Consider the following 12,794-nt stretch of genomic DNA (forward strand, 5'->3'; position numbering starts at 1 on the left):
GAACTCATGTCTAACATTCAACTTCAATGCTTTTACGTTAAGGAAAGAGCAAAAATTGGTCATAAATTTCTCCTTTTCCTTTTGCCAACTAGCTTAAGTAGTTTTTTTTTTTCGTTACTTCTAGTTCTTGTTGTGCCGGTCGACAGTGATGGAGGCAATGACTGCCAAAATTATGATCTAGGTGTTGAGAGAAATCGAGCAGGCATGTTTTCCGTGCGGTTCTCGCCTTGCGATAGAGGCAGAACCTTGATTGGCGGCTGTAACGATTCCAACATTTATATTTGCGATCGCGAAACAAGACATGTTAATGCCTTGCGAACCCAAACATCACCGTCTGTGGATATTAATGCTGTTGCATATGTTAATGACCTAGATCCAAACGTTATTGTCAGCGGCTGCAACAATGGTATACTCAAACTCTGGGATTTACGATGTTGTGGTTATGATTACCGCCCATCAAAATGTCAAAGTACATTTCTTGGCCATTTTGATGGTGTAACTTACATAGATCCACGTAAAGATGGAAACTACGTTTTGTCTAACTCAAGAGACCAGAGTATAAAAATATGGGATTTGCGTCAACCCACGCCCAACTCAAAAGTGCGGAAACATCCCATTACACCACTCATCGAATGGGATTACCGTTTTAGCCAGGTGCCCAGAGAATGTAAGTAAATATAACAGTCATACCAACTATACCATAAGCACTTAAATCAAATAACGTTGCTTATGCCAATTTCAGATTATAATCCCACTAAGGCATTGGAAGGAGATGTTAGCGTTATGACATACAGAGGTCACAGGGTAACAAAGACTCTTTTAAGAGCAAAATTTTCACCGGCTGCACAAACTGGCCAGCGCTACATATACACAGGCTGCAGTACAGGAAGAATTATAAGTAAGTAGATTGTTCTGTTCGTGTAATTAAAAGCACTGTTCGTGGAAAATATTTTCATGCACCTCGTTTCCATATAGCGTTTTGATTTCACTTTGTCAGTGTGTGTTTATATTATTGCATAACCGACTTTATGTGCAATCTTTTCAAAATTCTCAATGACAACGCTGCCTAGTGGCTAGCTAAACATCGTAAGTCTTATGATGAAAAATTTCTCGTGTGAAACCAAGAACAGACCAGTATATTAGATATACCTTATACTATTTAGATTTATGTGGTGATTTAATGAAAGTTTTTCAAGATTTAATGCAAAGAAACTCGTTGGCTTTGCATCGCGTTGTGGATATATTCCTGGTTTCCCTTTCCCTTCCGCACCTAGGCACAACTTATCTTAACAAGCAGTAGCACCACACGGGTTGGTACTCTAAGCTCCAATTTGTTTGGTGTTCAACGACATAACGAGAAGCTCTGCGGAGACCTACCGTCCGCAGATTGCGGATAGTGGGATGCCCCATATACGGAGTAGCTGCAACTGCAGTCGTTGATGATCAGAGGTGTTGAGTGGAGAGTCTCAGTGAGAGGCCTTACTTAAATGCTGAGAGCCTACGATGCTCGAGATGGCAAGGCGAGTTATTGGCGCCTTTAAATAACTAATGACCATCGGCTTCCTCCTGCGATAGATTGGTCCTATGGACCGAGACTAGCTTGTTCTCCCATGGAGCTTGACGAGGTTCGCTATCTCCGCATACAAAAAAAACCTGCATCTCAATTCCCTAGCTAAATCTGCCACCCCGCACCATTTGATATGTTGCACTTTTTAGAAGCTTAATGTATGACTTTCTGTACGCGTTCGTCCTTTTTACGTCATGGGAGATGCACATCTGTTCGATTTGCAATATCCGCCTCCATCATCGGTTGGTGTGGTGTAACCGTTGCATGGAGTGGGTTCATTTCCGATCTTGCTGTTGCAATAAATATGTTGCAAAGTGCTGTGCGAGCACCAACAGCTGTGGGCCACAAGTGTCGTCAGACCATGTGACCCCACTGTCCTCTTCCGTGCGGCAATATACGCCACAGCAACACACCAGCACCAATATTGCCGGGCCAGTGACGGGAAGTGTATCATTCGTGCTACTGAATTCCGACGACTTCCAGCACCAATATTGCCGAGAAGTGTATCATTCTTGCTATTGAATTCCAACGGCTTTAAAGGCAGGATAGACTAGATAGTAGATTTTATGAGTCGAAAGAACATATTGGTTGCAGCCATCCAGGAAACAAAGCTGACCAACACCTGCAGCCTGCACAGTTGTCACGGATACAAAATGCTACGTAAGGATCACTAATGGAATGGATGTGGGGAATTGGCCTTCGTGATACACCATTCCGTGCAGTATACACCCATTTCTGCGCCTGGCATTAATGACCACAACATGGAGTGGATGGGGATAGCAGTCAGGTCCGGAACTGCCAAGATAGAGCTACTCAACGTGTACATACCGGCGGTTGTTATAAAAATATGTGTAAAGACTGTAAAAAATGTTTACTCCATTTTCCGGAAAAATCGATTATCCGTATTGCCTTCGGTCCCGAGCATCCCGGGTAATCGAGGCCCGACTGAGTTTTTATATGCATATGAGAAAATCTCCATTAAATTATGCAGTTTCTCAATTCCTCACACTTCCCAGTGCTTTGCAAATAAAGTACGCGAACGACTTTCGTAAACAAATAAAGTGTTCCTTAACTGTTTATTTTAGAGTCGGGAAGGAAATACATTTAATAGTTAACAGTAGCAATAACTAACGAAAATTTTGGGGGTGCTAGCTACGCCAATAGCCCTGTGCCAAGCTCACCTACTTCGTACATTTTTTGTACTTTTCGATGCTTTAATCTTCAAATATCCAAAAACTGATATAGTCAACCATTAAGGGGGCCAATCCGTAAAGGAAGTACCAAACAATGCCAATTGCGGTACTAAACGCACTATTTCTCCGGTACGAATTCGCCAATTTTTTTTTCCAAACCTTATTTTTTGAGACGCTCTTTAATTTGCGCAAATTTTCATAATTCTAGCCCTTTCCGAACGCGCTGAGCAAACTTTTACCATTTCCTACTAGGTGGTACCTTTTAGTATTCAGGGTATTTGAATATAAAATAAGCCAATTTATATAAAATTACGATATTTGGCAAGAATTTCTTATGCTATTATTTTTACTGAGTTTCCTGGCTTTTTCGTTAACAATTGGTTTTTAATTCCATAACTTTGAGTAGTTTATAAATAGAAAATTAAAATAATTGTTTTTTGAATTTGCCGTACTATTTTGTATAAAGTTTGTTATTGCCTTTGTTTGCCGTAAGCGTTAGAAAAACAAAAAGAAATAAAAAGACAGTTGGGTCAACTTTAATTGGCAATAAAGAGTAGACTTCAGCTTTATTTAATATAACCACGGAAGGAGGGCAAACCAGATTGCATTTGGATAATTATTGCAACGATATATAATACCACGAAATCAAAGATGGACTGTATGTTTGCAAAGCACGATAACGAGTGTTAGCAATTATAAGATGGACAAAATTATTTTGCTAATAGAACCTAGTTCCACTTCTGCGGAATGTGTTCGCATTTTCTTCGTCACAATTTTTTTTAATGCGTTTTGACAGCTGTTCGGGCGAACAGTCAAAGTCAGTACTAGGCTTTAGAGAAAGGGTTAGTATTCTATTCTGCTTTCGGAATAGTCGCGGAAATCTTAAATTGTTCCGCGAGCGGAATTTGACAGTTATGTTTTGTTTTTATATTCATACCAAAAGACGTTTTTTTATCCGCACTTATGGGTTTATTATTTTTTTCGCAGATAAATCAAATAACAAAAAGAAAAAAGGAACCATTGAAACCAATAAAACCAAAATGATCCTCACTATAAACAGAGTACTACTTTTTCGCCTGTTTTCCTCCAGCGTTTCGCCGACGTTTTTTTTTATATGGAGTTGACAGCATTCCGCCTGAAAAGCTGAACAGAATACTCAGCTTTTAAGCCTAGTACCGACTTCATTAAAATTGTGCAAAATTTATCCATGTGCAGCGACATGTCGCTACTAATTTGCTCATACAACTCAGTACCGCTTGTACGGAATGTGTTCGCATTATCTTCGTAACCATTTTTTTAATAATGCGTTTTTACAGTTGTTCTTGTGAAAAGTCGAAGTCAGTACTAGGCTTTGCTCGTTAGAATCTGACCTTTCAACTACCAAGTTGCACTCAAAGGGAGTAGAAAGATTCTAACGTGAACTCATGGTACAAGAACTGAAAGGTATGTTAATGCGAACAGTTGAGTACAATTTATTTAAATTGATAAATTTACTCATGTCAAACATTGATGTGTGTACTTTCATGTGGTTTATACAGGTTTGGTTTTGCAAATAAAAAAAAAAAGTTTCGAGAAATTGAAAAAAAGGAAAAATGCATGGTCGTTTTACGGTTCTTGGTAGTTGTTTTCGTGGCAATACTAAATCATCTGCTTGGAAGATTTGATATTTTCACCATCACAATTTTCACATGTGTATGTTATTGTTTCCATAATTGTTTCTTTTCTTGATGTGGTGTCTCGTTTATGAAAGGAAATGCTGGTATACGTTTTTCACTCAACATTGAATTTGGCTCTCATCGGTGGGTGAACAAAACAATAACTTATGAATTTCTCTGGGCCAGAAAAATTATTAAACTTTCTTCTTCTTCTAACCTCGGCAGACATACTGCTGCCTAGCCGGCATTAGACATTACGAGTTGTAAACAATCCACCAGGGTTGCACAGAAAAATGAGTTGTTGGGCAAATGACCCTACCTTCCAAGTTCTTGTACCATGCGGATCAAACAAATATTCGAAATTAAAACCGAATGTTTGTATTGAACTCAAACAGCCTTCGACGTTTTAGTAGTATGTAAAAAATATGTAAAAGAATGTCCAATCAACTAAAACAAAAAACATATGTGTGTAAATGGACCTACTGTCCGTCATATTTTCAAATAAAAAAAATCTACAGCCGAGTAAGAACCATTTCTCTCGTTTGTTGCTTATTATGTTAAAACAAAATAAAACTGCTGTTTTTAAGTAAAATAAGTTCGAGGATGCCACTTCCCAATGCTAGGAAAAACACACAACACAGTAGAAAATTGAAACGTTTAAATAACAAAACACTTACGCTCTTTCCTGTTGACAAAAAGTGTACGCGAAAACACTTACAGCCCATTTCTGAAAACTCCTTGGAAATAAACTCCCATGGAAATAGTTTCTCCCTCGAACAAAATCCTCCTATTCTGATTGAATGGGGAGAGGGAATTTCGGATTTTCGAAATCAGCATTAGACTATTATTTTTTTGGAAAAAAGAACATAAAATAGAAAAATAAGCAAAAAAACAAGGGTTGTTAAAAAAAATTACAAACATGTTTGCAAAGTTTGTTTTAATTACTGTATTTTAATAGCGCACAACTATGGCCTACAGCTGTCACGATATTTTTGTGTTGTGATAACAACTTTCCGTCTTCATCCAGCAATATCCAGTTAAAATAGGATGCTTCCAGAGTGGTCTGGTGGATAGATAAATAGACTAATTGTGTCGTATAGTCCCTGGTTACATGCGGGGCACACATCCTGCATGTTGGTTGAATGTATCCGATCGTTCTTGGTCAATAATTACTTTAGTGAGTAGTATGGTTTTCTTCTCCTTAGTCGTCATGAATGGTATAGTCTGCCTATAGGTCTGCCTGAAACGCTGCTTTCTAAAGGAGCTGCTTTCTATGGAGCTAGAACTAATCAACATTTCCGGGCTGCAGCCGCTTTTCGGCAGATTACCAAATGTGGCGCCATGCATTTGGCTGTATTTACCAAATGTGGCGCCAAGTATTTTTGAATAGTTGATGATATGAAGTGCAACGTTGCAAATATGCCCACGAACATTCCATTAAGGAGCAATCACAAAACTTCTTGCATTACAACGAGTGCTGCTCGATTCTACTTTAAGCTCAATGATAAGGGATCTACTTTTAGTATCAGACTCCGAACGGCGTGTCACTTAACGACAACTCTTTACACATTTGGGTCAAAGAATATTAAAATATCAACCACATATTTTGATACCTACATATGTATATTCATATCCCAATTCTAGAATGCTCGTCTTCTGTCAATAAAACTGATAAACTTGTGCAAATCTTCTATGGTGGGTATATGACATATTTAAACCGTGGGAACCTAACTAAATTTGTACTTGTTTTTGATGAAAACAGGGAAAAATAATTTTCGTACATATTAAATTGTTCGTAAATTATACAAAAGTGGTAGGGTAAGTGTAAGTAAGTAAGTAAGTAGTCGGTAGTTTAAAGATTTTACCTTTTTCAATCCATCCTCCTTCCGGGTACAAATGTTCCACTCAATTGAAATTTGGTTTTAAAAATTCGAAATTTTGTTTTATTTTAGATGTATTAACCAAAAATCCAATTTTGTATACTTATTGTTAGAAATTATAATTTAAAAAAAAGTGATATACAGAGGTTTTGATACCCCTCTCTGTCTCTACAACGAATTCATGCAAAATTTTACGAAATCGGTAAAAAAGATCGTCTTTTATATGCTCAAAACATTAAATTGCGAGATCGATCTACGTGGCAGCTTTATCAAAAAAAGATACAAAATAGACCATTTTCCAATAAAAGGATATCTAATATTACACATTTTGGGAAATTTCGAAAAAAATGGTGTATAATATATTCCTTTTGTGACCTGAGACGGTAAATTGGATGATCGGTTATAAAGAGGCTGTATAAAGATGTGGTTCGAAAATAGTCCCCTATAATTGAACTGAACGCCACACTGGCTAAAAAAATAGTCTGTACCAATTTTCAGTTTATAATTTTAAGAAAATTGATTTTTTTCGGATTTCTTGGCTAGGATTCGAACCCGGAAATTGAGATTCATAGGCGGACAAGTAACTTCCGTGCCACGGAGGCCTCCAACGTAGTACAGATTATGATTTCGTCCATAGGCGGTTTAATTTCGAAGATAGGTTATATTAATATATCTTTCTTATAAACCGATCTGCCAATGCGGTGTCTGAAGGCCACAGAAGAACCATTTTCCACTCGGCTCTCAAATGCCAACTACTGGAAAATTCACTTTAGGAGGGAATTGACCTTTATTGACCATTTTTTTATGAGAAAGTTTTACATATGCTTGGTTATTTCAGCTTAAAAAATAAAAGTGCCGACTACTGGTACATGCCGAGCTTAAGAGCACTTAACCTATAATTTTTTATAAAAACAATTAAATACATAATTTTTTATCCTAACTCCTTTTAATTTATTAGGGTACTTTTTCCCAAAATGTATCGCCTCATTCTCCCCTTTTTTCTATTTTTTCGATATTTCCCTTTTTCGAAGTTTGTTTAGAATAATGGAAAAGAGAGTGGGGAAAAAAACTCCCAGGAAATTGTTATTCAGAATAGAGAAAAAGAGAGAAGGGAAAAAGCTTCCAGGGAATTCAGAATAGGGCTGTTAGCGCCATCGGGAAAATTGGGAAAACAAAGTGAAAAGAAAAAACATTATTGCCCATATTCACAAAACATAATGCAGCTTTAAAGTAGGTTTGAGAGTTTTATTTACAGAACTACATAAATAAACGAAACTTAAAGCTGCCTTAAGTTTTATTGTTGTAGCAGTGTGTTGTACACCGAGCCGGCAGCCCTTGCCGATGAAGCAATCGGGTCAATCCGGTACGTACGTACTGGCAGCCATCGGATTGTGCATTAAGTTTTGTGAATATGGGCAGTGCCAAATATGACAAAGTTAGCTATGACTTACGCATTCTTCATGAAGGAAGTTATCATGATCATTAAATATTTTATCCGATATCGTTAAAATTTAGAATCATGATTGCGTTGCCAGAAGATAATATAATGAACTAAAAATTAGTATCAAGTTGGACATTTTTATCAGTTTAACGTTCATGCAATTCAGTGCAGAAATTGAAATTTCTGAAACTGAGGCTGGCAACATCATCTCAAGTTAATTATTAACGTCAGTGCATGACTTGAAGTAGGCACTATGCTCTATTTAAATCCAGGCGTAATGAAAATTCCGATCAAAAGTTTTTGCCAAACTTGATAATCGACACACGAAATACCAAAAACTTTATAGAATGTTTGTCTTCGACAACCCTAACGTTATGAAAAAGTGTCGAAATTCGACTACGCCTTCGACAACAGGAATAAGGGTGAATACCCTTAAGTCAAATGGGAATTTAGAGTTATAATGAAAAAAAGAAATAAATTGTTTAAAGCTCTAGCGTTTTTTGTTGCCTTTATTGTCGCTTGTTCAAATCATTTGTTAGGCAAAACAACAACTGACTGCATAATGCTATCCAATGTCATTATATTTCAGTATACGATGTTCTAACTGGTCAAATTAAAGAAGCCATAGAAAGCCACAGGAATGTTATACGAGATTTGGATTGGCATCCTGTACGGAGTGAATTAATTTCATCATCGGTAAGCTCATGGAAATATACGAAATGGTAAAGATCTAACGTTCAAATCTATTCTCATCTCATTGCAGTTTGATGCCCATGTAAATTTGAATATGTATAAAAACAAGCCTAACATAATCAGGTCCGGTTCAAATAATATACAACCTTTGCGAAGATCTCGTCGTATAGCCCATCGCAAAGGTGAAATTGATGTGGAGGGCGAAGATGAGGATGATGACGTAGATTTTTAGTATAAATACCCACAAGCAGTGTGCAACATTCTTTTAGTGTGTAAATAATGTTCTACTTGCGTACGTACATAAAAGGAGCAGATTTATTTTCGCTACATTGAGCATTTCATTATATGTTTACCTTAAATTAATCTCATTTATTGTATTCTATTGGCTATGAATTCTCTTAAGCTGTATTAATATTTAGTTATTTTGTTTTTTTTTTTTACTAATGGAAGTCGCTCAGTAATAAACGATAATTTTAAAGAAATAACTTGAGGTTTTTATTGGTTATCCACCAGCTACAAATTTAAAAATGCACTTTTCCTACTCCACGTTTTGACGTTAAGTTTCGGTTTTGGCTGTTTTGTAATGCGGGCCTTCACAACTTTCTTAGCATAATTTCTGTAAGTTTTTTTGGGTATTTCCAAGTTGGTATACTTGCAGAGTGTGTTGCTCCATAATTTATTGATACGATCTTCGTCATTCCTCGCTATTTCCACACGAAGTTGTATTTCCTGCTGGTTGTACCGGTAGCCGTCGACATGGGACAATGTGGAGTTGGGGAAGAAGTTCAGATCAACATTTCTGAATTTTTCTGCAGTAAAGGTGGAAATTTCACAAATATTAAAGCTATTTATTTTATCTTTAAGATCTTGCAAAGATAGTTGCCTTATGGAGTCGATGGTGGAGTCTGTGGCATCTTCCTTCAGGAATCCACGCCTTGAACGCTTTTGGGCTTTTCCTCGTTTCTCGTCTTTGAATGGTAAAGTTTCTACTTTAACATTTTCATCAAAGCAGATATTTTCTGCAGTGTCCTCTGTTGCAAACTCTTTTGTGGCATTTCCCTTGTCTGGGTTTTTTATTTCCGTGGGCTTTTTTTCTGTAACACCTTTCGATGTCACTGCCACATCAGTTGCTTCGATATTTCCGTACATTGAAACTGTTTCGTCCTTTTTCTTCTTTGACTTTTTTGTTTTCTTGGAAGAACTTGGAGTTTCATCTTCGATTGTTTCAATTTGTCTATCTTCATTGTGGTCCCTGTCTTCATATTTTTTCTTTTTTGATTTTTTCTGTTTTAACTGTGGCTCCTCATTCGCAACGGTAGAACCGTTGAGCTGCTTTTTAGGTTTCTTCTTTGTCGTAACAATGGTGTCTCTTTCTGGAGGAGCACAGGGCTGGTTATCGGAATTTGGCGTTCTTTCTAATCCGTTACCCGTTATATTATGCACATCTACAAATTTGTTTGATTTGAAAACCTCTGTATCAGTTTGTTTATTCTTCAACTTGCTATGTTTATCATCTTCGCTGCTTTCAGCCAAGTCCTTTTCGCCTTTTGATTCTTTCTGGAGTTTAGGTAGGCCAGACTTTTTTTTAATCATAGCCATTTTCATATTGAAGTACTCTGTTACCGAAAGGCCTGTTGCAATCGTTTGAACTCCGCCAAATTTTTCGTCTTCCTGTCCCGTTTTTGAATTACTTGCCGCTTCTTCAGTTTTGCCGATCTCCGCACTAAGTTGTTGGAAAAGGTCGCATGTTTGATTTTCTGTCTCGTCTACAGCCTTCTTACCAAAAATATTTGCCAGGTCTTTTTCACTATATTGCGATAAGTCTTTGCCCTTCGTGAACTTTTTGTAATGGACTCGCGCTTTGCTCTTCTTTGATCTCTCTTCTAATGATATACCGCTGATTTTTTCCTTGAGTTTTGATTTTTTAGCCTTTGACAAACCCTCTGTGGAACTACATTGAAACCCGAATCCCACTCTTGGCACATCATCATCGTGTTCAGAAGTTTGCATTTGCTCGTCCTCCTCTCCATTTAGAGACTTGAGCAAACCATTGAAACTATTCTCATGTTGGGTCCACTGGTCGTCTCGGTGCTCAAAGCCTAAACCTTCGCTATCGTTCTTGTAGCGAACTCTCACAAAATCCTTGGCACCATCTTCTTTAGCTCCGAGTCCTTTGCCCTTGGACCACCCCATCCTCTCCAACATTTTTGTGCCGAAGCGCGATTCATCTAGGAGAACAACGTTACAATTGGATAAACAGGAACAATTTAAAAAGCCTACCTTCATAAAGCGCCTTGCCCCTCGGAACTAGGTTGTAGCGTTTACGCTGACGGGGCTCTGCTAACATAGCCATTCCAATAAATTTTTGTACGTTTTATTTAATAAAAATAAATAGTCGCACGTGCGAGCGACGTTTGAGAGACAAAATCAAATCATATGTGGTTATAATATCGAATAATATAATCGAGTTATCGATTTTCTGTTAACTGAGCTGTATTTTAATGGGTAATTTGCAATGCACATCCAAAGCAATATCATGATTTTCATGCATTGAAACTGTTTTTTTTTTTTTTAATTCCATCCTTTTCCAAGGCGAATTTCAAAAGGTGATATCACGCGAAAAGCTGTTAACAGATTTGACGGTATTAAGATTTTAGATTTTTGTTTACATTCTCTTTGTTGTTATCTTCTTTCTCGCATATTCTCTCATCATGTAGGCACACTTTATCCACACGTTTACACACACCCATACAAATTTTTTATGTGTGTCGGCAAAACGTCGAACAGCTTGTTGACAAAATGGCGAATTTACCATATAGTTTTTGTGTTTTTGTACAAATGAGACAAAAGAGAAAAGAATGGAAAAATACATAATATTAAAGAAAAGAAAAAATCGACGTACCGTTTTTTGGCGAAAGCTCTGATCAACACGTACACACGATGAGTACGATCATGATGTGCCGTCAGGATGCACTTATAAGGTGAGGTCATGCGAACAGCTGAGTACAATTTTTTTATATATATTTTGATTTTGCAGTAAATCTAAATGTCAAAAGCTTTTTTTTTAAATTTTAAAAAGAATTTCTATTACACACATAAGCAACGAAACATTGTTCGTGCGTCACTTGTTTAACTGCCCAGCCAGACCCACTCAACCGCATGGCAGCATCTTCCCTCTTTAACAAATTCAAAGGAACGGTGTTGGTTTCATCGTAGTTTTCCGATGAGAATGATTTCGTCAAAACACTTAAGAAACCGACAATTGCTATTCTCTTGGAGTCTGGAAGGATACAATGTTTTAATTTTTCAAGATTTTTCAAATAATTCTGCATTTACCTTCTAATGTAAAACAACCGACTTGAGGTAAAAGTACTACTTTATTTGGCGAGTTTTCTGTACCTGAACACTGGCTGCTGCCTTGAATTTTGTTTTAAGGTAAATAAAAATTAAACAAATTTAATAATTACCAATAAATAATATTTTTATTTTTTGCTTACCTCTTACCTCCATTTTGGTGTTAGCTTTTGTATTTTTATGTAGCAGCTGCTTTTCATATAACAGCTGACCTTCACAAAACATCCGTTCAAAGTTATAAATTTATGCTGCCAAAAAAGTCCCAGTAGACATTTGAAGGCTCTCTGTCATGGCGAAACAATTATAGGTGGTCTCATTTGTACAACAACCACAAATCATATGGTGCAATCCGCCATCAAGCTAAACGACGTTTTGCCAACACACTCAAGACGATCACAACGAAAAGAATGCAAACTTGGCCGGCTGTCAACAGCTGTTTGCGCGAGACCAACTTTGTTTTCGAACTGTTAAAATATGCTTGTACAAATTTGCACAAAAATTTGAGTTCCCGTGAACAGCTATTGATTATATAATCAAGTTATCGAATATTACTGTTATAGGCCTTTTTATAGGGCACATCATGGTACAATTAAGAGGTAGTACCATTAGCGCAACAACAAAAGTCTATCCCCAACGAAACCACCTTGAGTGGTAAATGCCGTAAATTGAATTGTCAAAGTGGTTTTAGAAATAAAATTTGTTTTACAATTTATCTTTTACAAATGTTTTTTTTTATTTGTACTTGCGCCATTGTAACACTGTTTTGTTACTAATGTGAGGAATATCGGATCAAATAGACCATCTTTTTAAGATTTTAGAAAAAAATCACGGCTGTGTTATCCAGCCTTTGTCAGATTTACTGCAAAATCAAAACAAATGTAAAAAAATAGTACTCAGTTGTTTGAATGATCTCACCTTATAAGTGCATCCTGATTTCATTATTGTTGGGCAAGTGACCCATCCTTCCTAATTCAACCATGATTGACATTCTAATTTTTATTTGCATGTGTA

The 12,794-nt window shown here is 36.9% G+C and overlaps 2 protein-coding genes and 1 long non-coding RNA gene across 5 annotated transcripts in view; 1 reads left to right on the forward strand and 2 right to left on the reverse strand.

Annotated features, from left to right (window-relative positions):
- The window catches only part of LOC106086151 (uncharacterized), a 20,824-nt gene extending 17,621 nt beyond the window's left edge, over nucleotides 1-3,203 (reverse strand). For both annotated transcript variants that reach the window (XR_001221089.2, XR_001221088.2), the window contains exon 1: nucleotides 2,700-3,203. This is a non-coding gene — a long non-coding RNA (uncharacterized LOC106086151). The remainder of the gene's footprint in view (nucleotides 1-2,699) is intronic.
- Nucleotides 1-8,801, forward strand: part of LOC106086150 (DDB1- and CUL4-associated factor 11) — a 9,698-nt gene extending 897 nt beyond the window's left edge. The window contains exons 3-6 of the mRNA XM_013250697.2: nucleotides 125-667; nucleotides 743-898; nucleotides 8,326-8,432; nucleotides 8,500-8,801. Of these exons, the coding sequence (XP_013106151.2) occupies nucleotides 125-667; nucleotides 743-898; nucleotides 8,326-8,432; nucleotides 8,500-8,661 (968 nt within the window). The 3' untranslated portion in view covers nucleotides 8,662-8,801. The remainder of the gene's footprint in view (nucleotides 1-124; nucleotides 668-742; nucleotides 899-8,325; nucleotides 8,433-8,499) is intronic.
- On the reverse strand, nucleotides 8,723-10,863 carry LOC106086149 (PIN2/TERF1-interacting telomerase inhibitor 1). Of its 2 annotated transcripts, XM_013250696.2 has the most exons (3): nucleotides 10,710-10,863; nucleotides 9,313-10,657; nucleotides 9,127-9,238 (listed from the first exon to the last, which is right to left on the reverse strand). In XM_013250696.2, the coding sequence occupies exons 1-3, from the start codon at nucleotides 10,780-10,782 to the stop codon at nucleotides 9,220-9,222; spliced, it is 1,437 nt and encodes a 478-aa protein (XP_013106150.2). In that variant the 5' UTR covers nucleotides 10,783-10,863; the 3' UTR covers nucleotides 9,127-9,219. The 2 variants fall into 2 exon arrangements, with proteins under 2 accessions (XP_013106149.2, XP_013106150.2); XM_013250695.2 differs by having other exon boundaries at nucleotides 8,723-10,657.
- Nucleotides 10,864-12,794: the final 1,931 nt, after the last annotated feature.

The sequence above is a fragment of the Stomoxys calcitrans genome, chromosome 5, assembly GCF_963082655.1.
Source record: "Stomoxys calcitrans chromosome 5, idStoCalc2.1, whole genome shotgun sequence".
Lineage (NCBI taxonomy): Eukaryota > Metazoa > Arthropoda > Insecta > Diptera > Muscidae > Stomoxys > Stomoxys calcitrans.

What these genes read in the sequence shown, in the direction of transcription:
- LOC106086149 (XM_013250695.2), bottom strand. Translation starts at nt 10,782, where the DNA reads ATGGCTATGTTAGCAGAGCCCCGTCAGCGTAAACGCTACAACCTAGTT. An exon ending in GGGCAAGGCGCTTTATGAAG is followed by an intron (nt 10,658 to 10,709) that starts GTAGGCTTTTTA and finishes TTGTTCTCCTAG; the next exon opens with ATGAATCGCGCTTCGGCACA.